The sequence below is a fragment of the Botryllus schlosseri genome, chromosome 11 (genome assembly GCF_051294905.1).
Source record: "Botryllus schlosseri isolate E-star chromosome 11, Bs_hap1, whole genome shotgun sequence".
NCBI classification, from domain to species: domain Eukaryota; kingdom Metazoa; phylum Chordata; class Ascidiacea; order Stolidobranchia; family Styelidae; genus Botryllus; species Botryllus schlosseri.
The window spans coordinates 11,980,755-12,005,090 of NC_137246.1; the positions used below are offsets into that span (position 1 = coordinate 11,980,755).

General features: G+C 41.2%; 5 protein-coding genes across 6 annotated transcripts in view; 4 read left to right on the forward strand and 1 right to left on the reverse strand.

Moving 5' to 3' along the window:
* Positions 1-7,363, reverse strand: part of LOC145450119 (uncharacterized) — a 113,786-nt gene extending 106,423 nt beyond the window's left edge. For both annotated transcript variants that reach the window (XM_080328603.1, XM_080328604.1), the window contains exons 1-7: positions 7,179-7,363; positions 6,596-6,725; positions 4,923-5,033; positions 2,047-3,925; positions 1,361-1,431; positions 990-1,125; positions 744-867 (exon numbers count right to left, since the gene is read on the reverse strand). In XM_080328603.1, coding sequence (XP_080184729.1) covers positions 744-867; positions 990-1,125; positions 1,361-1,431; positions 2,047-3,925; positions 4,923-5,033; positions 6,596-6,725; positions 7,179-7,254 — 2,527 coding nt within the window. In that variant the 5' untranslated portion in view covers positions 7,255-7,363. The remainder of the gene's footprint in view (positions 1-743; positions 868-989; positions 1,126-1,360; positions 1,432-2,046; positions 3,926-4,922; positions 5,034-6,595; positions 6,726-7,178) is intronic.
* A 648-nt stretch (positions 7,364-8,011) lies between these two features.
* LOC145450133 (G patch domain-containing protein 4-like) lies at positions 8,012-10,545 on the forward strand. The gene is made up of 2 exons (XM_080328624.1): positions 8,012-8,492; positions 9,456-10,545. The coding sequence occupies exons 1-2, from the start codon at positions 8,274-8,276 to the stop codon at positions 10,071-10,073; spliced, it is 837 nt and encodes a 278-aa protein (XP_080184750.1). The 5' UTR covers positions 8,012-8,273; the 3' UTR covers positions 10,074-10,545.
* A 53-nt stretch (positions 10,546-10,598) lies between these two features.
* Positions 10,599-12,233, forward strand: LOC145450136 (protein ZNRD2-like). The gene has a single exon (XM_080328630.1). It carries the CDS (start codon positions 10,602-10,604, stop codon positions 11,196-11,198), a length of 597 nt encoding a protein of 198 aa, XP_080184756.1. The 5' UTR covers positions 10,599-10,601; the 3' UTR covers positions 11,199-12,233.
* A 14-nt stretch (positions 12,234-12,247) lies between these two features.
* On the forward strand, positions 12,248-12,769 carry LOC145450137 (adenylate cyclase CyaB-like). Its single transcript, XM_080328631.1, has one exon. The coding sequence runs from the start codon at positions 12,248-12,250 to the stop codon at positions 12,761-12,763; it is 516 nt and encodes a 171-aa protein (XP_080184757.1). The 3' UTR covers positions 12,764-12,769.
* A 121-nt stretch (positions 12,770-12,890) lies between these two features.
* On the forward strand, positions 12,891-16,484 carry LOC145450131 (DDB1- and CUL4-associated factor 4-like). The gene is made up of 4 exons (XM_080328622.1): positions 12,891-13,528; positions 14,720-14,953; positions 15,444-15,594; positions 15,963-16,484. Exons 1-4 carry the CDS (start codon positions 12,910-12,912, stop codon positions 16,234-16,236), a joined length of 1,278 nt encoding a protein of 425 aa, XP_080184748.1. The 5' UTR covers positions 12,891-12,909; the 3' UTR covers positions 16,237-16,484.
* The last annotated feature ends 7,852 nt before the right edge of the window (positions 16,485-24,336 follow it).

Here is a 24,336-nt window from a genome sequence, read left to right on the forward strand (position 1 = left end):
TCACAGTTCCGCTCACCTTCTGCATTGGTCACAGAGATATCTTGTGAAACTTCATAAATTTCATCAGTTCTTGGCAAGTAAATATCTTTTAGTTGCATCATATATAATTACTAGACTTTGAAAAGCTGATTGATTTAGCGGTTATAAAAACTCGAAATTTCTATGTATGCTTGAAATGATGTTGGCCTATCCATAGAAGCGTTAATTCTTGATCTGCTTCAGTATTATTAGTGACTACTTTCATCACTTCCTGAATTATCAAATCGATTTAAGCAATAAGATGCAGAGTAGGTAATGAACCGCAACCAATCAGAAGTATATTATTTTGTATATTTGAGAAATGTGGGACTATTGACCACCTGAGAAGGACAATACCAACCAAACAAGAGTTATCATGCTATTCATTTATTGTGTAAGACAAGATTATATCAGACAGCTGAGACTATAATTCATATTGTGAAGGAGCAAGGCTATAATTTCAAGGAGATGTCTATTCAGCAAAGGATTAAGTAGGAGTCATGAATAGAATGATAAAATCTTTTGTGTTCTTGAAGCAAGCGGATGTTCATGGATATTACCACCAATAAACTTTCCACATTCAAATTTAAAATCAACTGTTATAGCCGCTGCTGATGCACACATACAGTATACACTAAGGATACTGTGAAAATATGATATAACGGCTGCTACTGTGCAATCTTATTGCGTAGTCAGCCAATCAAAAGAAGATACAAGGTTCTTACTTGGACATTGATAGCCAGCAGGACACTCCGTACATGATGAAACATTCTTTTTGTCATTGTATGTACCAGGTGTGCACTCCAAGCATAGTGATGTTACTGAGTAGTAATATCCAATGTTGCATCCCTTGGAATATATCGATGTTTGAGAAACATATATCGTCCAGCACATTTTGAGAATTACAAGATTAAAGATTCCAATTTATTGAGTATATGGAAATTTCCATTATCGAGTCCACTACGTCTAACCTGACTTGTTGGTTCCACTTTTGGATCAGAGCAATTATAACCAGGTCCTGGGCAAGATAAGCATTCTGATTGCATTGCTTGATGCTGGTAAGTAGTACCCGCAATGCAATTGGTACAAGAAATTGCTCTCGATAAACTGTAAAGAAAGGGGGAATAAAACATCACAAGCATAACCAAGACGAATATACAGACAGAGAGACTAGTTTTAAGTGGTGCAGTGGCGAGGAAACTATATCCATGGGTGTGGATTACAGCCAACTAGGAATCCTCTCATTGACAATATATTCTCTGACTTCATGCTGGCTGCGCCAATTGTCATCATCTTTGATTCGTTCTTATTGAGAGCTGTAACACAGAAACAATGATCTTACCTGACAGAGCCAGGTTCACAGGCAATAGGTTCTTCTTCGATATTTGGACATCTGTGGCCGGCAGGACATTCCTGATCGGAATACATGAATTATGATCAACATGGAAGATAATGTCTTTCAAGGTAATGGAACCCATCAGATGACCAGCAATCTCATCAATTTTTTAAAAGAAATGATGGAGTTGTGAGATAATTGTAGGTCAGATGGATTTACTGGTAAAGCATCCAAGCTTTAATGCTCATATTTAACACTCTGTTGTGCACTAGGCTACTTTTACCGCGACAGATTTTAAACTATTGATTTATTACCCAAGTAATCAAGTCATCTAATGATAGATTAGTCTAAATATCTTCAAAATTTTCAACTGGCACACCTACTGGGTATACTCATAAGTGACCAATTTGAACACCTGCTCGATTTGCATCTAAAATATATGTCAGGTCGCTGCGATGACAAAAACAAATTCAGGGTCGTCCACTACCGATATTTTCTCGATGGTACACAGTGGCATCATTCGAAATTCAAAACAAATTTTACCCTAAATTTAAAATAGCAATGGACCTCATATCACATCGTTGAAACATGGGCGTGGTTAGAGGAATGGTAGGTACCTTCATAGTTATGCTTCAAATGAATGAAGTAAAAGTGAACTTTGGTGATACTGGTATAAACAACAACTTTCATACCTCACACTCTCGCTGAGCAGTCATATTATTATAGTAACCATCTTGACAGCTGTTGCATTCAGTAGCTCCCGAAACACTGTAGGTTCCTTTACCGCAAGGCTGCGGCGCTACTGACGCATTAGCGCAAGAATATCCATCCGGACATCGCACGCATTCTGCAGATCCAGGTATATCAGAGTAATATCCAACAGGACACGATGTGCAAGCTGTCGCAGCCTTCAACGAGTAAAATCCAGCACCACAAGTCACAGGTGATGAAGTGGGATCGCTACATTCGTAGCCCTCTGGGCATTCTCGGCATTCACTTGCTCCTGTGTCATTACTGTAATGCCCGTACGGACACGGTGTACATGATATGGACCTGGCTGTAGCAAAAGTCCCTTTTTCGCAAATTATGGGGTAAGCGGATGTGTCGGCACAGCTGTGTCCCAACGGGCAGACTCTACATTCGGAGGAATTGGTGTCAGACGTGTAGTAACCTCGTACACACGTACTACAATTCACAGACAATCCCGCAGAATAACTACCAGGAGAGCAAGGCGATGGACTAGACGTGGGATCTGTACAACTAAACCCAGAAGGGCACGGTACACACTCATTTATACCGGTTTCATTCACCGAGTAATACCCTGCGTCACAAGATACACACACAGTAGAGCCGACATCAGATTCAAACCCTTGAAGACATGGTACTGGGTCCATCGACGGGTCAGAGCAGCTGTACCCAGCAGGACATATCGTGCAATTTTGTGAGGCAGGCGTAGGCGAGAAATATCCTTCAGGACAAGCGGTGCATTCTAAACTGCCTTCTGTCGAATACTGTCCCGGCGCGCATTGAATAGGACTTGAGTTTGCGGAAGGACAGCGATATCCGCTGGGGCATATCGTACAATTAGTACCACCAGTTTCATTAGCATAATACCCACGAGGGCAGGGTGAGCATTCTACAGCGCGCTGTGCACTAAAATGTCCAGAATCACAAAGAGTGGGATCTTCACTAGGATCGGTGCAGTAATAGCCGGCAGGACATGGGGCACATTCATTCACCCCTGTGTCATTCACGGAATAATACCCATAGTCACAAGCTACGCACTGGGTTGACCCAATCACCGAAATATGCCCTGGCAGACATGGAACTGGGTCATTAGACGAATTTGCGCAACTATACCCTGCAGGGCATATGCTACAATTTTGAGATCCTGCAGACGAAGCATGATACCCCTCGGGACATTGGACACATTTGGAGCTACCTGAAGTAGAATACTGTCCGGGGGGACAAGTAACAGGATTCGAGGATGCAGTGGGGCAGTAATACCCTGCCGTACACAATGTACACACGGTAAGAGCCGTATCGTTGGCGTAATAGCCGTCAGGACAAGGTGAGCATACTGTGGACAGACCTTCGCTGAAAGATCCTACAGGGCAAGGTTGCGGCGTTACACGCGGATCGTCACAAAAATAGCCGGCGGGGCACGGTTGACATCCGTCGGTACTGTTTGAATAATACCCGGCAGGACAGATGGTGCAATTCGCTTGTCCGGTAGCAGAATAAAATCCGGACTGGCAAATTTCAGGCGATAAAGTAGGATCGGCGCATTGGTAGCCTTTGGGACAAGCCGTGCATTCAGAGCTACCGTACGATTCGGCATAAAAACCGGAGGCACATTGAACACAGTTGGTTTGGCGTGAAGTCGCAAAAAAGCCAGGTTCGCACGGTGCTGGTTCAGACGACGAGTTACCGCACTGATTTCCAGCTGGGCACGCGGTGCATTGGATATTCCCGTTGCCGGAAGCATAGTACCCTTCGTTGCACGAGGAACACACAGCACTGCCTTGTTCCGAATAAGTGCCTGCGACACATTCCACTGGAGAAAGTGACCTGCATACAAGAATTTGATGAGATTTCATTTATGGACCTACACTTATTGGCTATCCTGAGGTGCTCAGTAACTAAATACTTGTACTGCTACTTCACCTCTACAATGATAATCGTATCTACTTACTCTAGTTGCTTACTAAACCATTTTTGGGCACCCACGACTCTGACTTTATCACCTTCCAAGGTCAAACTGATGCCAACAGTTTAGGTCAGTGGTTCTCAATCTTTTTCGACTCATCGCCCGTTATCAAGCTTGACGCAAATTTTCATATAAATTGGAAATTTTATACTACTCTGATCGCTGGTGAACTGACTAAAAGAAGAGGTCATTTATTTGACCCGTCTCCCATATAATTGGTGAGAGTTTAGCATTTTTTAATCGGCTTTCGAGGCAGATCCAGAGCAACCAATTTTTCACATGTATTTCTTGCCGATTAGTTAAATATAGCCGTTCTAAATTTTCACCCCCTTCGTTATTTTCGGCCCCCTGTTTCTCAAAATCTCTCACTGGGGGCCAATATCATTGGGAACCACTGGATTAGATTATTACAATAACCAGAAAGATGCTCATCGTTATATTAGCAGTAGCCTACTTTTCCTACATAGGCCTAACTGTCAGACTGCCAAACAGTATTGTTGTGGTATCACGGTCATCAAAATGGCTTAGAAATTTTATCAATTGGTGTCAATATTAGTCATTTCTCACAGGCAACGCAATGATATCATCAAATTTTCAAAATTTCTCGTAATATAGCAAATTACTCTTCAAACTAATATTTACTACTTGTAGTTCTCCAGAGAAATTTTTTATATCATTTTTATTGAGTCAGAAGGCACTACTTCTACTTCGTTTTGCCTTTCTTCTTCATCTTTCAAAACGTTCTATGAGAATGAATATTGTAATATTCCAAAACATATCCACCATCAAAAATTCATAGGTGCTCTACACTGATCACTATGTGTAATGCACATCAGATTCAGTAATATGAGAACCCACGCATTTTTACAGCTGTATCCAGCAGGGCACTCCACACAAGAAGCCAATTCCGTAGTGTTCGCATAAAGTCCATCGGGACAAGCAATTGCAATGTTACTTGCTTCAGGGCAGCTGCAAAGGAATAGAAAGAACTGCATAAAATGACAGGCACATATCTGTCTATTATTTGAGTTAGTGTACGGTAGTGCCGTATAGGAAATTCCTAAAAGCATAAAACTTGGATGCAGAGATAAAATAGATGTATATGTGAAAAAGAGAGAAACAGTGACAATATGTACATTCTGTATTGTACTAAAGGTGGAGATTTCACACGAGATAGGACTCACATAAGGCAAAGAATTATTTTTTGTAGCACAATAAATGTTATTTCAACAAATCCTTCTATCATAAGACTTGTGAGTATTAAAGTTTTCAATGGTACAAACGTAACGTCATTCAACGGGCACCAATAAGAATGACATCGGCTTATCTGGACTAGGTGACCCCAAAATAGTTTAATATTAATATCATAGAATTTATTGCCAAGTAACATGAATACATAGACAAACATTGATTGTTCGGTATCACCCTAATACGAAGATTGCTTCATGGTATCACAAGACAAAAGATCCATTCTATCAATGAAAACAATTGTTTTTTCATGCTTCAATCACCTTTTTAATGAGTACGCTACTACACACACGTACACCTGTATACAAATCAATTGCTCAATGTCTAATAAGACAAAAGACTGGTTGAAAAATGTTTCAATAAAAGGATACTATTTATAGGTAGGCCTACCAATCGTTAATGCTGTGTAACTGTTGCTTATGGATCACACATGATTCAACTGTCAAAATCGCTGTATCTGAGTTAATAGTTATCAAAGGCTTTTTGGGTTTTGCAACAAGCGGAGTCAATAGTACTGTAATAGAATTTTTTGTATTTTTCTAGTATCTGAGTAGATGCCGCTAAGCTTTGCAAATTACAATGCTGCGCCATCTCTAACAAAACCAACACGTCCAACAAGATAAGATGTCGACTGAAAAATGACAACCCACTTGTGTAGGATTGTAATTGGTTGGTTGGCTCAAATTAGCCTACGTAAAATGAACAAACAATGTAAAATTGACCAATCGGATTGAAAGTTTGCGATCAACGTGTAGGCTACATCAGTCAACTTGTAAGTGTAAATCCAGGTCTCAATTCTCACTACAACACTCTTTCGTTTTCTGGCATAATTCATCTGACACTCTTTTGAGGAATGCAAACTTTGCCATTCTAGTGCCGTTCTCATCGGCGCGAAGAGAGGAATGTCGTGAATGAACTAATATGCAGCACACAAGTGTACCTATCATCATGTAAATCAGTGGTTCTTAACCTTTTTATCCGAGCACCCCCTTTTGAAAATTTTCATGGTTTGGCGTACTAAAGACGATGGGGTATAGGTCCAAGTCCAGTCGATTGTTCGGGTTTGGACTTGACTATTGGAAATATTTCGCGCTTGAATAGCGCCGATGACCACTCGACTAATTAACGATCTAATAATTGTATGCATTATTTTCGGTATCAAATCAAGGTTCTTATAACAACTAGATAGGATTTTGATGGTAACCACGGTGCCAACAAGACAGTGCCTCTCTACCATAAAAATGCAGTATTATCATAAAAGAAATAACTACATCGCAACTTACAAGTGTCCGACAGGGCATTTTTCACACGAATTTGTACTCTCGTTCAGAAACAGTCCCAAGGAACACACAATACAGGGTGCAGCTGTAGTAGTTGTACAGTTGTCACAGCAGTCGCAGGATGTATCATTGACTGAAAGAGAGAAAACATATTCTCATGTTGTTCAGAGAGCAATAATCACTGTAGTTGGTAGCTACAAAGGTTCAATAGTATTATTAGTCCAATGCCTAATGCCCAATGGGAAATAGTGCTGCGAAAGTGAAAGTGACAATAACAAAACTTTTTCTCATAATCGTGATACCTAGGGCATGCTAACCTATACGTTACAGCATTTGCGATAATCTACATTCTAGTTGTAAATTGTTTTCTCTTGGAAAATACTCCAAAAGTTGCAAGTATTTGACTTCAAATATGGTAGCCCCTACTAGTAACAGTAATCGGAGGTCGCCTGAAAATATGCCAGATATTCGGGGTAAGTAGAATTGATCTGCTTGAATGCTCATGGGAAGTACAGGTACTTGTAATGACCATGTATGGATTTGCCACATATTCTTACAATTAGTCTTACGACCAAGTTCATCTCACCATTTGCTTCAGATAAATCACCAAGATAGCATAAAGCTAGAATGTCAAATATCCAGATCAACTTAATGATCTCCATGTCTTGGCTATCTAGCTGTTTGCCATTTTACTGTAATGTATCCCAAGTCGATGCAAGTTTCCGTAACAAATCTGAGTTTATATACTTAAATAGTCATCTAAAAATCAGAAATCGAAGCACATTGAATATCTACACAGTACACATCAATCCGCCTTTCACCCCTTTACATCAGAGATCACGACCGCTCTCTCATCATACTGGAAAGTGGAAACCCGCATCACATTCGTCAACAAAAAATGACTGCGAACAAATTATATAGAGTTAGATAAAATAATCCATGAGTATCTCACTACAGTCTAATTCTGTGTAACATAAATCCCCTCTAACACGATTTTGATAATCAAATAATTTATCAATGACAATGATATGGTATTTTGAACATTTTCCAAGAGTCCAATCCAAGAGTCAATCTCAAGCCTCAATGGTACAGCACATAGTAATATTAGCGAATATTCATTTGATCCGCATAATGAAGATAATGAAATGATGGAAATCCAACTTTATAGATGAAACTAACTAACTGGTACAAAATTACATCTGAAAACCATCGCACATTTCAATGCTAAAGCCGGTTTATCGACGACGGTACTCGAGATGACGAACACCTACGTTGTAAAATAACAAAACAGACAATAGAAGGATCGGAAATTGCTTCACAAGTAGGGTACGAAAGACATAACACAACAAAACATACCGCATCTGATCGAAGTTCGCGCCGTACGGCGTCACTTGTTGACAGGGTGACATCGATTTGCTCTCTATCAGTATCCAACGGCATCAGGCTAATGGAAGAAAGAATACTTAGGTGTCAGTACAGATGCAATTTGTATGATAGCAGAGCTCAAGCTCAGTTATTAGCTGGAATTCTGATGGAAACTCACGTGTCGTGTCCAACCACTTTGATAAAAGCTTGAGTTTTGTGTTGTATGTCAGAAAACAACGGTGGTGGATATACGAACACTCAATTAGTAGTCGAAGTGGTTACTGTTCGCGCATTAGTTATTTTATAACTGCTTGAAATGCCAGGGAAGTTCATCATTTCGAAATTTGCCTCGGACCAGATGCTCAAATCGGGTTGGGTTCAGGGCAAAGGTTTGGGTCGCAATGAAGACGGGATTTCCGAGCCTATAAAAGCGCAAATCAAGGCTGACAATACTGGTGTCGGGCATGATCCCGGCGAGAGTTTCACGTACCACTGGTGGGATGATGCGTTCCGGAACTCGGCAAAGAATATTAAAGTGAGTACGGTATTCAGTCTTGTCTCTTGAGCAGTCTCTGCTAAAAAAAGTCAACAATAACCATCAACCGGCTCGAAACAATTACTATATCGGTGCAATTACATCGATTTAAATCGAGTTCCATCACCTGCGATGTGCAGTGCATGCGATTATCTCAGAATATGGCAATGTTTTATGAATCTTCAATGACAATCACACATGATAGAATCATCTCACTGTCATTGTTTGATTAAATTCTTGAATGATACTGGTTCTACTGATACAGTCATGCAGAGCAACATAGTCATGCCATTGCATTCAGTGATTCTAATGCATTTTTATTCTAAGGAATTGAGCGATCCATCTTCAGGAAGTAAGGAAGGACGTAGTTTATTTTTGTCCTTGATGTTTTTGCGGCATATACACCGACTCATGATATACATACACACAGTCAGTGCATATGCATACCATGGAGTGCATGATGTGCATATGCCGCAGGACAAGGAAGGTGCAGATATAGCCTTTTTATGGCTTTTTAAGTCTTGCACCACCCCTCCATGCTATCCCAGTAATGCATGAACGCCAAGCAGGGAAGTCATAGATACCAGTGTTACCAATCAGGTCTTTGGTCTGACCCGGCCGGGGATCGAACCCACGACCTACCGATCGAGATGCCGGACGCTTTACCATTACGCTGTCTCGTCGGTCGCTATCTCAGTGCGTTGTTACCGGTTTTGAATAAGCGTAGAGTGTGGTGGTATTTTGAAATTGAACTGGAGAAGAATTACTACATAGGCTACCTTTTTGTACATCCTGAATCAAAAGCTATTATATCTTGAATGGTACCGGTGCTCCATCCCACCATCTAGTAGCTCAAAGTCGTGGTGTTCTATTGCCTTCTGTCTCAACCCTCCCAATTGTGTCAAATTTCCTGAAAATCACATCTTGACTTGGTGAAATGATTGATGTAATGTGTTATTTCAGGTGACGGAAAAGAACAATGAAATTGGCGTAGAAGCACTGGGAAAAACAGAAGCATTGTCAGCCACAAAGAAGGTTAAAAAAGTACCGATCGAACAACTTCTATACGGAAGCTTTCTGAAATCCGGCACGCTGGAAAACGGCAGAATGACGAAGCAAAATTCGGAAAGTTCCGACTCGTCAGACTCTGAGGCAGGTGTAAAAAACAAGTTGTTGACAGATGAGGAGTTACTCGCAGCATGTGGCGGTAGGACCGCCCATAAAGGCGCGAGACACGGTTTGAAACTGAGTGCGAAATTGGCGAGACTTCAGGAACAGGAAAGCTCCAATCTCACCATAGTTCCGAAGAAAACTTTTGCCCCCGACCAAGTTCCTGCAGGCGATGTCACCCAAATCGATGACTCCAATATAAAATCGAAAAAGCGTAAGAAACGAAAGAGAGAAAAGGAGGACGCAGTAATATATTCTACGTGTGACGTCCAAAATGGCGTTGACGCATCCGCAGATTCAGAACCCGTTAAAAAGAAGAAAAAGAAGTCTAAAAATTTAAAAGTAACTGTCGAGACTGACGCAAAACTTGAGCGGAAAAAGAAGAAAAAACAGAGAAAAAGCAACCCATGAAGAATGAACATATTTCTAATATTCGACTTGTATGTTCACGATGAGCATCTGTATTGTGAACTGGTCACTGACTAGGCAATTTCCATTCAAAACATTGACGGTTTCATACCAATGCTCTGTTATTTTCGGAGCAGCTGCAAGTCGAGCTGGACGAAATCGAGCACGTATATGGCTGAGCTAATTTCAACTTGAGTACCTGAGAATCCTGCCATGTATATCATCACTGCAGTGATATATGTCTATTTTGTCAGTTGCACTCTTTAAAAAATGCTTCGAACATTGTGTCAATACTGTGCGTGAACAACTCCGCTATCAGTTTAATAGTATTAGTTGTTTGTAAACTGCCTCTTGAGTATACTCATCGTCGAGTAATTGGTGCTTGCGTCATTTTATTGCGAATCTTAGGCAATTTATCGCTATTTCGTGGATGAAAATGATTTATTTTTTAACCTTGTGAAATATTTATCTCCAGTTTATTTCCTCCAGTAACTATCCCTAGTCCTTATCGCTCACGGCGACATAAGAACAATGGCTGACATAGCGGGAGATGACAACTGGACTCCACCTAGTGCTGCAGATTTGAAAATAATTGAAGCACGACAAGAGCGTTCCAATCAAATCAGCAAACTGATGGGAGAATACATGTTAAAAGGGTATCGAATGCTGGATAGACTTTGTAGCTGTGGCACGATTTTACTGCAAGAGCGGAACGGAAACGATTACTGCGTTGCTTGCAATGAGTTGGAAACGGAGTGTGCTAAAGATGACCCTGTGCTATCAACTCAGGCTGCGAGGGTGGCAGCTTTAGAAGGTAACTCAACTCAAATCACGCAACATCAAGCGAATCGCGCAGCGTTTTATGAAACCGCATCGAGTCCATCTCGGAATGTGGCAGATCCCAAGCAGTGTACTCGCGGAGACGGAGATAATGCTCCCGAAACTATGGACGCAAGCTTTCAGCAGTTTTCCGCTGGGCGTGTCGACGGTATAATAAAGAATCAGATTGATTTGGCGGCAAGAGAACTGCAGAACAGCGCCTCGATTGAGATGAAAATCCAACTTTGTCATTTGATCAAAGCCGCTAGCGAAGCGTTGGAAGCGTATTACCACTGTGAGAAAAGCTAATTATATAAAACCGAGTGACGATGGTTTCAGGCTCTTGTGCCTTTGCCTGTCGCAGTAGAATATTACTGGTAATTTCCATCATTCTGCTGCAACCATTCCAGTCTCCAACAGACATTGCAGTGTAGTATCGGCTGTCTACAGACATCATTTTTGCTTTGTATTTAAGGAAAATGCACAAACGTTCGTATCTTTACGGAACATGATTTTGTCTCCTGAAGAGACAACGAACAGCCTATTCAGTGGCAGGACATCTCAAACCCTTCAGTATAGTGGAGTTCTGTATCTGTGTCGAAAGAACCTGTCGCCCATCTTTGCTAATGTCAATGTCAGATGTGGTCAAAGAAGTGATCGTTAGTACTCAGTAGAAGAGGCATGGCAAATTTATGCTCCAGTATAAGTGAAAAACAGTGATTTTCGAAACATGTCAAAAGTACTCGAGTTTAGAGTTGGTCATTGTTTCGTGCATAATTTCTTGATGGGTGTCAGTAAAATTTGAAAAAACAGTAATTTTTGAACAGCCCTACTGTAGGCTACATTGTAGCGCGTCAATTTTAGTATATAGGATATACTGCGTTCAATGCCCAAGTAATTTGATATGAGACAATTGGGTCTTGTGCGTGTGTCTCATGAATGTACTATTAAATTAATGCAGTGGTTCTCAAACCGTGGGGCCATATGAAAGCACCTGAAGCGGGCACGAAGCTGTGATCAAATGAAAATTATTTACGCGATTTGCCTCCAGTTCGCAGTTGCTGCTATCTGTATAGTCCGAATTTCATATTTGCGAATTCTCTCATGCTCGTCAACGGTCATAACCTTCGATGCCACGAAACTGTCCGCTGGGATTGCTAGCATTCTAGTTGCATTTTGTGTTATGACAATACAGGGGCATGAAATTTTTCACTATCATAAAGGGGGGCATGTCTAAAAAGTTTAAGAACCACTGCATTAGTTTATTACAGTGCTGCTAGTGAATTCAGAATCCCAGAAGTTCTGGTTTCCGCACTCTTTCAAATCTGTACCGATGCTTGCAGATTATCTGAGAAGTCATGCCTTCAAACGTCGAAATTAAAGCCAAGGTACTCGATTTTCCTGCTTTTCTTGCTCGCGCCAAGGATGTCAGCGGACAGAACGGTGAAGTGAAACATCAAGTCGACACGTTTTTCAACTGCGAAAGTGGAAGACTAAAGTTGCGCCGTGAAAACGACAGTAAAGGAGTATTGATATATTACCGCAGGCCAGACGTCACTGGCCCGAAAGTGTCCGAATTTTCATGCGTCGAAGTCGACCATGCAGATGAAATAATTAATACACTGTGCTCTGCGTATGGGAAAAAGGGCGAAGTGCGCAAGACAAGGACGCTGTTCCTAGTGGGTCAAACTAGAATCCATGCCGACGATGTCACCGGTTTAGGAACTTTCATGGAGTTAGAGGTTCAGCTGAAACAAGGTCAAAGTGTGCAGGAGGGGCATAAAATCGCAGAAGATTTAATGAAAAAGCTAGGTGTTGCGCAGGCAGACTTGATCACGGGCGCTTACATGGACCATATCTTGCAAAGCATGTAGTTGAATTCACAACTTTTTCTGAAATCCTAAGACCGAGGTACTGCCGTTACTGTTGTCGCAATTATGTCTGTTCCCGTCCAATCAATGCGCCATGGTTATATCTTCTTATCACTCAATTATGTTTGTTAATTTTTGTAGCTAGCTAGATGTCAGCTGGATCCAGTCGTGACCCGCCTGAACTGCCCGGGTTTTATTACGACAGGGAACGGAATCGTTATTTTCGTTTGCTGCCTGGGACTAATAATCATAATCCGCGGCCCTGCAGCGAAACATCACCAGATATACAAGATGTAAAAAGGAGGAAAAGGTGTAATCTCGTGAAATTGTTTAATAAGAGATCATCTGGAACGGGACGTGGAGATATGTTCAAAGTGGATTGCATCAATTCCAAACTGAATTCCTATACATCTCAGGATGCATTTCCTGAAACGCTCTACCCTGTGAAAACGGTACTCAGAATCCAACATGACTCGAAATATGAAAGACTCGTGGAATATACCGCGGAACAGGCACGCTCGAGCATTGGCTATTGCACTTATGTGAGGGACGAAACCGGCATTCTCATAATTGCGCCTTTTCATCATACTTCCGAGTTTTGCTTCTTGCCTGATTCGACGGCATTGTTGCACTCGGACATGGTTGGAAAGACGATCACGATGGTGGACACTGCTACGCGCCGAAAAGAGAAGCTAGTTTGTCCTGATCCGCATACTTGTGCTTCCGCGGGAACAAGGCGCTTTAAATACTTTTTCAGTTGTAATGCAGGTATGATATTTCAATATAGGTTAAATTTACACTTGTCACGCGACCAACCACCCTAATCTCCTTGAAATTAACTTTGCTGCGATCATGTCGTCACCCTATTTCTTGAATGACATTGCACAGATCCTTGAACGTAAATACTTGACAAGCATGATTTATCGTAGAGTCCGACTGTTATCCTATTCCATGACATTTCTGATGGTTGCCCGACATATGAGCATGCGACACAATGGAAAACGACAGTTCAGCATGGAACACATCAGCATGCGTCACTTCAGCATGTGACTGTATAACCCAAAAACTTACCCTAACCCTAAACATAGCCTAACCTAACCTAGCCTAACCTAACCTAAACCCTAACCCTACCAAAATCCAACCCTAACCTACCCCTAACCCGTAATTTAACCCACATGCTCATGTGTCGCATGCCAAATTGTCGCATGCCGAAGTCTCGCATGCTGTAATGTCGCATGCTCATATGTCCACGGACCATTTCTGATACCGTGTTTGTTAATATATAGCAGGCCAGATGTTAATATCCTTCTAAAATCGTGTGGCTCACATATGCTTTCTAGTAGTTTCAAGGCATTAGGAATTACTTGCTATGGTGGTGAGACTTATTCATAAAATTGTGCATTGGACTGTACACAACAGTCCTGAATAGGAGAATTCACAAAAAATGTCCATGGTTAATTGCATAAATTTTCTGAAAGTATCATATGGAAAGTCTGCATATGTATATTTAGTGTTATTCCTCCCCCCCCCCCCCATTTAACTTCGCTCACACCAATCATAACAAAGTGGAATTCGAAAAACAGTCTGCGGGTCGCAAGTTGCGTGGCCCGATCTGCAGCCATTCCTCGTCATTTAACGAACATCATGTCTACTAAGATTTGCATTGTATTTCTATGCAATCGTCATGTCTTTTACACCTCTCATTTCAATTATGACACTCTAGTTGACCTAACCGCTCTGTTTCTTTGACGATGACAATTTTATACAGCCAAAATAGCTCACCATTTTGAAAATGTGATAGCATCTCGGCTTACTCACCGCAGCAGTGTTCCAGATATGTCCCCATTGTTTCACAGTTAACTAAAGGTACCTCTTATGCATAGTTGCACGAGATTACAAATGGTAGGCCTACCTACCTAATTTTGATTCTACTGTGGGCTCTTTTTGCTTACACGTCAGGTCAAGATGCATTTCTCGTCTCAAACTTGGAAGCTTTCCTCTCAAATAATTCGCTACATCCGCGCGGTGGCTCTGGATACACAGCAGTCCGCCTACCCTCCACTGTTCTAAGTCAACATTTCAGTCAGTGCTGCCCTGTCCATCTCAACGGACTTAGAGGCGGCATGGTTCTGGGACTGGATATGAGGAACCTTCGCAAGAAATCGTACTGTTACAAACTTACTCCATCATCAAGTAAGGCAGTTTCAGGAATAAAATACTGCTAGGTGGATAATTTTGTTTCTATTTGTCGGTATGCTGAATTTGGCTAGGTTGTCGTTCTGCCAAAAGTGGTGACTGCCAGCTTTCCGTGGGCCGCTTTGGGGATCACGTTGACAAAATGTAGGCTGGACGGGCGATTAGGAGTTGAGATAAACCTCTTTCGCATGGAAACAAGGCAGTGTGGGAATCCAAACTTAGTTCTATATTGTCCGAAACAACGATTTTTGCAGAACCTTCTGTTTCTGTTGGCTCATTTCGTTTCTGAACACCATCAGGCAAGGAATTGATATATAGGAATAATAGTAATAAACTCAAGTAGACTAAGTTTAAGGCGGTGTGCCACGAGAGGACTGGGTAGCCAGTTGGGAACCACTTTTCAATTGGGTGTATTGTAATCCCTCATTGACAATTCATGAACCGACATCAATATTGCCTGTCGTTCATGTTGTTATTTTGTGTTCAGGATCCAACCCGGTGCGAATTCATGCAATGCGAGACAACAATTCGGTTTTGGTCGGGTACAACAATCCTGGTATTAATCCGAAAATATCACTGTGGGATTTGAGATTCACAACGAAGCCAATTCTTCAACTACAAACAGCACTTACAAGAAAGTTAGTGTCATTTAGTCTTATGATTCTGGCCACACATCAAACATCGCCGTTCTCAAAACATTTCTATGTGGATTTTAACTGACAAGATAGCTTAATGGTGGAGCATTCTGCTTCTTGATTGGTAGGTCTTTGTTCAATCCCTTGCCGGGTCAGAGCAAAGACCTGATTAGTAATACTGGTGTCCATGGCTTCCCTGCTGGGCCTTCACCATTACAAGGATAGCATGGAGTGTTGGTGCAAGACCTAGTCTAGGTCTAGGACTAGGCTATACCTTCCTTTTCCAGTGGCATATGCACAGATCATCCTGCAGGTCGCCCAATTACTGCATAATGAAGCTGACCTACTGACATCCATATGTTATTTTTCAGGAATAAATTCGAAGGATTGCTGAGGTTCTGCTTCGATGTTAACGAGCCTGATGGTGTTGTGACTTCTGTTCTGCCCGATTGTAGGGCAAGATTCTGGTCCACGAAAACTGGAGACGTCCTGCACATGTATCCCAGCGATACCGAACTTCAGAATTATGCCACGGCTGTCGCTTATTCGAATAACTGGGGTTTGGTGAACGGTAAATCTGGCGCCTTGGTTTTTGTTGAGGAACCGACACATAAGGGTTATCGTTTTCTCGACATATCGTCGTAAATCCTACCTGCGAATGCTGCGCCGCACACTGTTCTGTGGTCAATCCTTGAATTTTTTGTTTCTCACAAACAACCATGTTGAAAGAATCGTACCGTATTTTATTGCTCACAACACTGCCTGCAATCTGGAATTATCTTCGGATGTAAACGGAGAAACAATATGTATTTCATCTTGAATTGTTTTAACAGCATGAAAGTGCAGTAGTGCATCTCTATCATGATTAGAAATTGCACTGAAATGTGAAAGAAGTTGATTGACTGATGTTAAAGTGTGGTTGGCTCGAGTCTCAGATCAGTATCAGTTTATTAAGAATGTAATCAGTTCGAAACACCTAGACTGCGATACAATGAAAAGATGGGAACGTGGCGAAACAGCTTGGAGTAATCTTTGAAATCAGATACCTACCTGGGCTAAACGTTTCTCATCATTTAACACGGGGGTGTCAAACATACTGCCCTCAAAGCAATTATGGGCAGAGTGGTAAATTCCGGGGGAGATAGCGTAGTGGTGACGATAAGAGCCTACCAAGCAGGCGGATCCGGTTCGGTTCCCGTCGGAGGTTCATTAGGGCTCCTCTTCCCCCGCTCTCGCCGTTCTTACGGCGACAAAAAAGACCCGAAGAAAGAAAGCACTCACAAGGAATGGAAAGGGCCGCGGCTTCGAAAAGATCAACATCGAAAAAGAACTGTGACATCGGGCACTCTACCCAAGAGCCACAGAGCCATTTAGAAAATTTCAGAATTAATGTAAGTTTAGTTATACTTCGTATGTTATTCGCTAAAATTCGTATTATCTAATTATACGTAGGCTACAAAGCTTTTCATCCGACTCTGATTAGACCAGGGATATCCCTGATCACGTAGACGTAGTGGCACGCATGAAGTCAGCATGTACAAATCGAAAACGTTAGGGAGAAACGGTGGCTTTTTCTATTGGCTATGACAACCTACGGCTAACAGCAACTAAAATAATTTCAAGCGTAATAACTGGAAGAGAATGTTGAAGTAACCAAGTATTCCGGCGGGGTCATATGCCGTTGAAAAGGGTATGCACTATGCATTGAACTCGCAATGAAGTGCAATTGATGTACAGATTTACCGTACTTCGGCAGGCCGTATTATTGCAAGCTAAACATAGCCATAATTGCAAATTATTAGCAACTTCTGGCGGAGGTATACTGCACCACCGCAACAACGAATCTTAATGGATTGAGGATTTATCGGAGCGCATTAATCGTTGAAGTCGGTTTAAAATGTCCGGCCTGGAAATCATTGTAGGCTACATACTGAAATAGTCACGGGAATTGATTGTATCATTGGATTGAATATTCTGACATCGCAACTTCAGTTGTTTAGGTACAAGACATACAAAGTAGCCTACATCATGCATTTGAAAAATCTTTCTCCACTTCTCTGTAGTACCTCATTCACCAATGAATTGTTCGATGCCGGCCCAGAATGATTATAATATTCCCCACAATAGTATCACTAAAGTCCCAATTACACAGTGCGGGGATCTGATCACAGTGTTTCGCGACGCGAATGGAGCAGCGGACGAAAATATTCTACTAGGGAGTTTTAGCTTATGATCTACCAGGGCCGTAACTGCCGTACCCACATCCCCAATTGGGGGAGCTCGAAGGGCCCAAGATTATTTCGTTGGTCGTTTTTTGAAGGATATTTATGCAACTTAAAAAATTTTTCGCGCCTGGCGCGATGTCATATCCCTGGAGATCGAGATTTAAATATCATCAGTTAGACGAAAATGCGCATATTTTAGAGAAATAGGCATATCGGCGCTGTCCATGACCACGAATTAAACAGGATTATGACTCCAAGATATCAGGTGGGCCACAGCACATTTTTAAAAACCGGAAAATGGGCCACGGCCAAGAAAGGGCTGAGAACCCCTGCTCTAGACCGAGGTGGATGTTTGAGTAAAGGATCGCTACTGATGCGTGTCGTTCGACATCCTCCTATCTGCTCGTTACATTGCATTGTGTCTTATCGGATTGTACATTGTATGTGTAGCTTGTTCAGATGAAAATTATAACCCAATGTATTGTATTGTATCCAGCACATTTTCAACAAATGTAAAACCGTACCACGGTAACCAGCATCGACATAAACCCAAATCGTGTTATAATACTGATGAACTAAATTCCAACGCCCGCGTTTGTAGTTGAATTTTATTCTCCATAACCAGGGATATCTAGACTAGATATCCCTGTCCATAACGCATGCCCAGGCTTAATGCCAGATTACGACTTTATAACAAAGGGATCATAGAAATATACTAACTTATATCGTCATTAGCCGCTATTAGCGGTCATACAATGACTGTATTCAACCCGTCAATCATCGTACTTCCGCCAATTCGATTGCCTGCGAATAAAGGTGTTATCGCAACAGAACCCCAATGATCGGTAATATAATGTAATAAATATACTATCACGTACACAGGCTTAAAGTATTCGAGTAAAACTCACGGGCATGGATTTTGAAACAACAATTTCGAATATTTTGTCAGGTATGGCCACTTGGCCAGCGATCGAGCGATTGACGGTTTGAATCCGGCCCGCGACGCAAGTTGAGTTTGACAACACTGATTTGACGTATTGGTTTCTTTCGCAGTAGAACAGGGTGGATGGAACATGCGTTGAGCTTGAGATATCTGTCTATAATGATTCTCGAGGAAACCGCCGCGATAGCGCATCCACGTCGTCCAATTATATGATCGACCGAACGGATCATCGGTCTATCAAATATGCCTGACCTGACGTGCGGAACTATCACGCCGGCTATCCGACAGTCTACGAGCATGTTATTCACATTCAAATCGAAATATAAACAATTTCTACTAAATGAATACTAGCCCGTCCTCAAGATTACCGGACCACGACCTGACCTATCGATCTCACCTTCTGTGACATATGCCACCTCATTTATGTCGCTTGATTTTATACATTATCTTTTACTTGTCATTCCGTGTGCATATGCCTCCTCTTTACATTGCCTAGCCAGACCAAGGTGGGTGCCTGATTTCAAAGACTAATCCGAGTCGTTTCGACACCTTCCTATATCTTTTCATTGTATCGCAATTTTTGTGGTATATTGAAGTGATAAAATTGCTTATACACCAAACCGAGATTATCAGACATTTTAAATAGGTACCTCAAACATATTGATGGCATTTGGAACAATTCACACCAGAAGCCATCTACCTCGCAGCAGGATAATAGTCAGCACTCTGCCTATACTTTCAAATAGGAACGTATGTGTGGATGCCTATAGTAAAACGCAGTTTGACCGTTGCTGCTTGGCGAGCATTAGGCCTGTTCAAGTACACCGGACAAATATTTGAAATTTTGTACTCGTCAAATGACAATTTCCACATCGAATCAATAAAAAATCAACGGTTGCTGATAAAAATCATCACTGAGGCCGTTATTTGCAGTTGCTTGTATAACGGCAGCTCGCAATATAGGTATCAAATGGGTCGTTGGCAGAATTTTATGTTCAGTTAAAGGTATTATCATATGGCCCCATTTGAATCTGCACCAATCGTTAATTTACTCAACATTCGGACCTGCCACTAGAGGCAACCGCTTATACACCATGCTAGCGTGTGTTGCAGCTAGAATCGCGACCAAAACAACAATTTGTCCTCCCCAAACGGTGGTCTTTGGCCCCTATGCAGTGATCAATATGGACTTGCTGTGTAGTCGTAGCCAAACACGAAAATATATTTCAAGATCATGACTGAATTTCGTCAATAATATTGGTAATTGCCTATATTCCTCTTCATTTCTTATCCTCTCTCAGCCCCCGTGGTCAGATTTACCGGTTGAACTGGGGAGGGGGTGTCTACGAAATTTCAGCGCACGTAATTCATAATTATAACATCTTCAGGCGTGCCCGTGGTAATATTACTTTATTGTAAATTGTTAATAAGTGACCTCTCGTCTTCTATATAATCAAAAGATATTGCAGTCGCCCCAAAAAGTTATAGTATATAGACTATTAAAAAAAAACGAAAAGAAAAACTTTCGTGAGACGCACATAGAAAATGTCATTTATGCACGGAGCACGGGGCACATCATTTTCCTCAGTGTGGTGCCCCTGGTGGTATTCGCATATTGTGAGGCTTAGATTTCGAGGACAGAACTATTCGTCGCGACAATTCAGCGCGGCTATGGACAATCGATAATAAACAAAGTTTCGGCCGAGGTTTTTCTTTGGTAGCATGTTGGCCGAAGCTGCATGTCTTGGTGTGTCGTGGCGCGGTAATGGCCGGCATGCAAATGCCTATTTCTATAAATTATGCAATGGCAACTATAGGGCGATTTCTTTTAACTAAAAAAACGAAAGATTTTGACCTGAAAAATCAAAATTTGACAATTTTTACCTTAAAAATCTTAATTTTGACCAAATTTGAACTAACGTATTCAAATTAGGTGTTTTCCCACGTAATGTTAGAATTGTACAGTACTGCTTATCTTCATTTCTGGTTGGAACTGTCTGCCCCCTCTACGAAGTAGTTTGGCCTGAAAAAACTTTTTCGACTCGATAAACATCCAACACTTGGGTAGGAATTTTGAAGTCGGCCTCGGTCGGACGCGAACCCGCAACCTAATAGTGTTGCGGCTGCCGATTATACCACTCCGCTATCTCGTCACATAGCACACCTATGTAAATAGGCCTAATTATTTTATGTTGTGCTTCTCAGGTCCCAATAACAATGTACGTTAATTGAAATTAGGCAAAAAAATTAGAAAATTACAATTACAACTACAGAAAATGGAAATGCTTCAATTACAATTACAATTATAATTACATGAAAAATGTATTTTATTATATTCAGCTCAATTACAAATTGCAATTGATCCAACTCTGGTATAGGTCACGAAATAATGACATGCCACGAAGTAAGTATTTCAGCAAAGATTGCGTATCGACAGAGTCCAGTCACTAAACGAATCACCACATGCCGCTTTTTGAAGACGAGTCACCGCAGATTTATTATATTTGCATGTCACCAGTGGGCATATATAGCCTACTAGTCGCGCATCTTTAACTGTAAGAGGAAGTGATGTCGAGAGAGAACACGTGTGAACACAATGAAATTCCGATTAATTGTTTAGCACGTACATTGCACACGGATGCAAGGGATGAATTACGAAAAATAATTGCTAGAATATGTTTTTATGGTATAAGACATGGGAATCGGACTGACAACCACGACTTTTTGAAAGTCGGTCAATTCTGAACAACCCTAAAACGTACACATCTTTCGCATTATCTGACATTATGGGGTGCAGTAAAATGTTCCGACATGTGTTGTAAGTTCGAGCCTAAATCGAAACGTGATTTTATGGCAACATTTGAGTTAATATTTTTTATATTTTATGACGGTTGCGATCAAACATTCTTCTTTGGCTTGCTGTGGCTTAGATTATATTACACATCAAGAAAAGTAAGAACATTTGAGATTTGATCTTATGTATCGTTGGTCCCCGGCTCGTGCGCCTTTGCACCCACCAGGTGGGGACCGATGATACGTTCGAACAATACATTTTGAACGTTCATAAATATTTTTTGAGAAGGCGGATATTCATGTATGTATGCGCGATAGGTAGAGCTTAGTGTTGATCCAACAAAAAGATCTGCCACTTGAGATTTACGAATCATCGCGCCGGCCACTTGAATGTTGATGTCCATTTTTTATTCTTCCGATAGGAGCGAACCGGATTAGGTAACAGTAAAAAAAGGAGTTAATTTACTAAGCATCTAAATCGATACCAATTATGTCATGAAAATTGAAAAGTCTGGGTACATGATGTCCTAGCCACAAAAATAATGATTTAATTCGCTCAAAATAACACAGAGGTCGACATTTTTCAACTTTTTTTTTGTTTTTTAAGAACGATTATTGAGTTTACCTAATTTGACGATGCTGATTCCGATTTTGCCGTCAGAATTCACTCATCAAGTCACAATTTTCCGCAAAAATCGAATAAAAATTTTACTCAAAAACGGCTGTATTGAGGGCGCTTATGCCCGTTTAGGTCCGTATATGATGCGAAACATATCCTACAAAGCTCTCAACTTACTTTATTGGATTTAAGGTGTTATTATCCTAAACTAAAGCCTCCAAATAATTAGGATCCCTAGTATTTACAATAAATTTAGATGCAATTTCGATGAAAGAGAGTCATGCATTTTTTTCCAAATCCGCCTTCCTATTAAGAAATAAGGGGTTTTGATGAGTGTTCTGATTTGAGGTCCTACAAATACACCCTCTACTGTAATTCAAGTTAGGAAACCTTTCGTGAATGTATTTCAAACATGCACTCTCTTTGATCTGAGCCTTTAAAAACTTTTTCATGAGATCCAGTTTTTTTTCTACTTGAGTAGAAATTGACGCCGTTACTTCTACTTCTACTTGAGTAACTATGGTAAGTACTTTGACCATCTCCGATGACGTCACAATGGTTATAGCTATGACCCAACAGCACCGAGTACGTCACAGAACAGGCTGTTTTGACGTGTTAGGAAAAAAGCGTACAAAAATTGACTTAGTAATCATCATTTTGGCCAAAAAACAAAAATCATGTCGACCAGAGTAATGTTAGTTACATATATTGCGGATCACCTCTGTATACCGCTGGGCTCATTTGTCCAGGACATGATTAATCGTCGCTTGGACATATCAATATCGAAGATTTCAGTGAAGTCTATCACTTTGTGCAAAGGTTTCATCGCCGACGATCTTTGTGCGAGTGCAGACGCGAAGTCGCATGTTGGACGACACGTAATTTATTAATTCCGAATGTAGTTAGAGGCAATTCTCTAAACTAGACGTATTTTCAATTTTCAGGAGGAGACACTAATATTAAAAGCAAGGAATCGTGAGTGACAATAGATCGCTCGAAGTGCTAGGAAACATATCAAGTCAAGTAGGCTAAATATGCCAAGAAATATGCTACTTTATGGTCATATACGAAGATCTACGAAAAATGTGGATGGCCCCTGGTTGCGGCAGAGGTCACCCACATGCCAAAGTTCGCGGTCAGGCTAATCAAATTTTCAGTTGTTCTTGCAAGTTCACAATAAATGTGGGTAATTTATTTTTTTGATAACTAATTTTGAGAATTTCGTCGCGGGTTACTCAAAACCTTCTAGCCGGCCACATTTGGCCCGCGGGCCACGGGTTGACCGCTCCTGGGCTAAAGAATCGGGGGCCAGAGATCGTTTTCAATTTTTCTATCCACCGCTACCACATACCCCTATCTCGAACAAATAGACTACTTCAATATGGTCACAGTCTCAACCTGCACTAATTACGTCTTACTACCCTTATAGCCTACATGAACTAATAAAGATGTAAGACGATCATAGTCATTTTACAGCTTTTGGTATTAGAATTACAATAGATTACCGGTCTGCAGAATGGGATTGTTGCGTCTCGGAAGCGGGGTAGTTTTGTGCCTAGCACTGCTTATGTACTGTTCTGTCTATGGCAACCACTGCTTGGATTGTTCAGCCGTTTTATTCGTACGGACTTTTCAAACTTTCGACATCAGAAGGCGTTTCTTTTAATGGTAAGAAATTAGTGATTTTGAATATGTTTTTATGTATTAAACGATGATGAATTCCAGGCGTAATCTAATACCGCCGTATTCTGAACACGTGCATTGTTTAACCAGTGGAGACGTACAAACGACGTACAAAAAGCCTAACACCTACACATGCACAATCGAATTTAAGCAGGGCTAAATCAATACCGTAGATAGAAATGACAGTAGGATGGCACATAAAATAATAATATTTATTATCTTCCTATTCGCACTTTGGAGTTGGGGTGCCGCGCCACCCGCACCTCCCAACACGATCGAGTCATGAATGCAACTTCTTCGTCCGATGAGATATGACATGAATAGATGGTAATTGTATATTGATACACCTCGACAGCAGTGCATCGTATTCGTATCTCGTTCCAGTCGCAAAGTAAATGATGGCAACTTCAACTCGGTCAACTCAAACTATCTCAATGACACAGTAAAATGGTAGCACAGCGCGTGGTATATGTTGGTTTTGC

Coding starts and splice junctions, on each gene's coding strand:
- LOC145450137 (XM_080328631.1), top strand. CDS start 12,248: ATGCCTTCAAACGTCGAAATTAAAGCCAAGGTACTCGATTTTCCTGCT.
- LOC145450136 (XM_080328630.1), top strand. CDS start 10,602: ATGGCTGACATAGCGGGAGATGACAACTGGACTCCACCTAGTGCTGCA.
- LOC145450133 (XM_080328624.1), top strand. CDS start 8,274: ATGCCAGGGAAGTTCATCATTTCGAAATTTGCCTCGGACCAGATGCTC. Junction 8,493..9,455: donor ACTCGGCAAAGAATATTAAA/GTGAGTACGGTA, acceptor GTGTTATTTCAG/GTGACGGAAAAGAACAATGA.
- LOC145450131 (XM_080328622.1), top strand. CDS start 12,910: ATGTCAGCTGGATCCAGTCGTGACCCGCCTGAACTGCCCGGGTTTTAT. Junction 13,529..14,719: donor CTTTTTCAGTTGTAATGCAG/GTATGATATTTC, acceptor CTTACACGTCAG/GTCAAGATGCATTTCTCGTC. Junction 14,954..15,443: donor CAAACTTACTCCATCATCAA/GTAAGGCAGTTT, acceptor TTTTGTGTTCAG/GATCCAACCCGGTGCGAATT.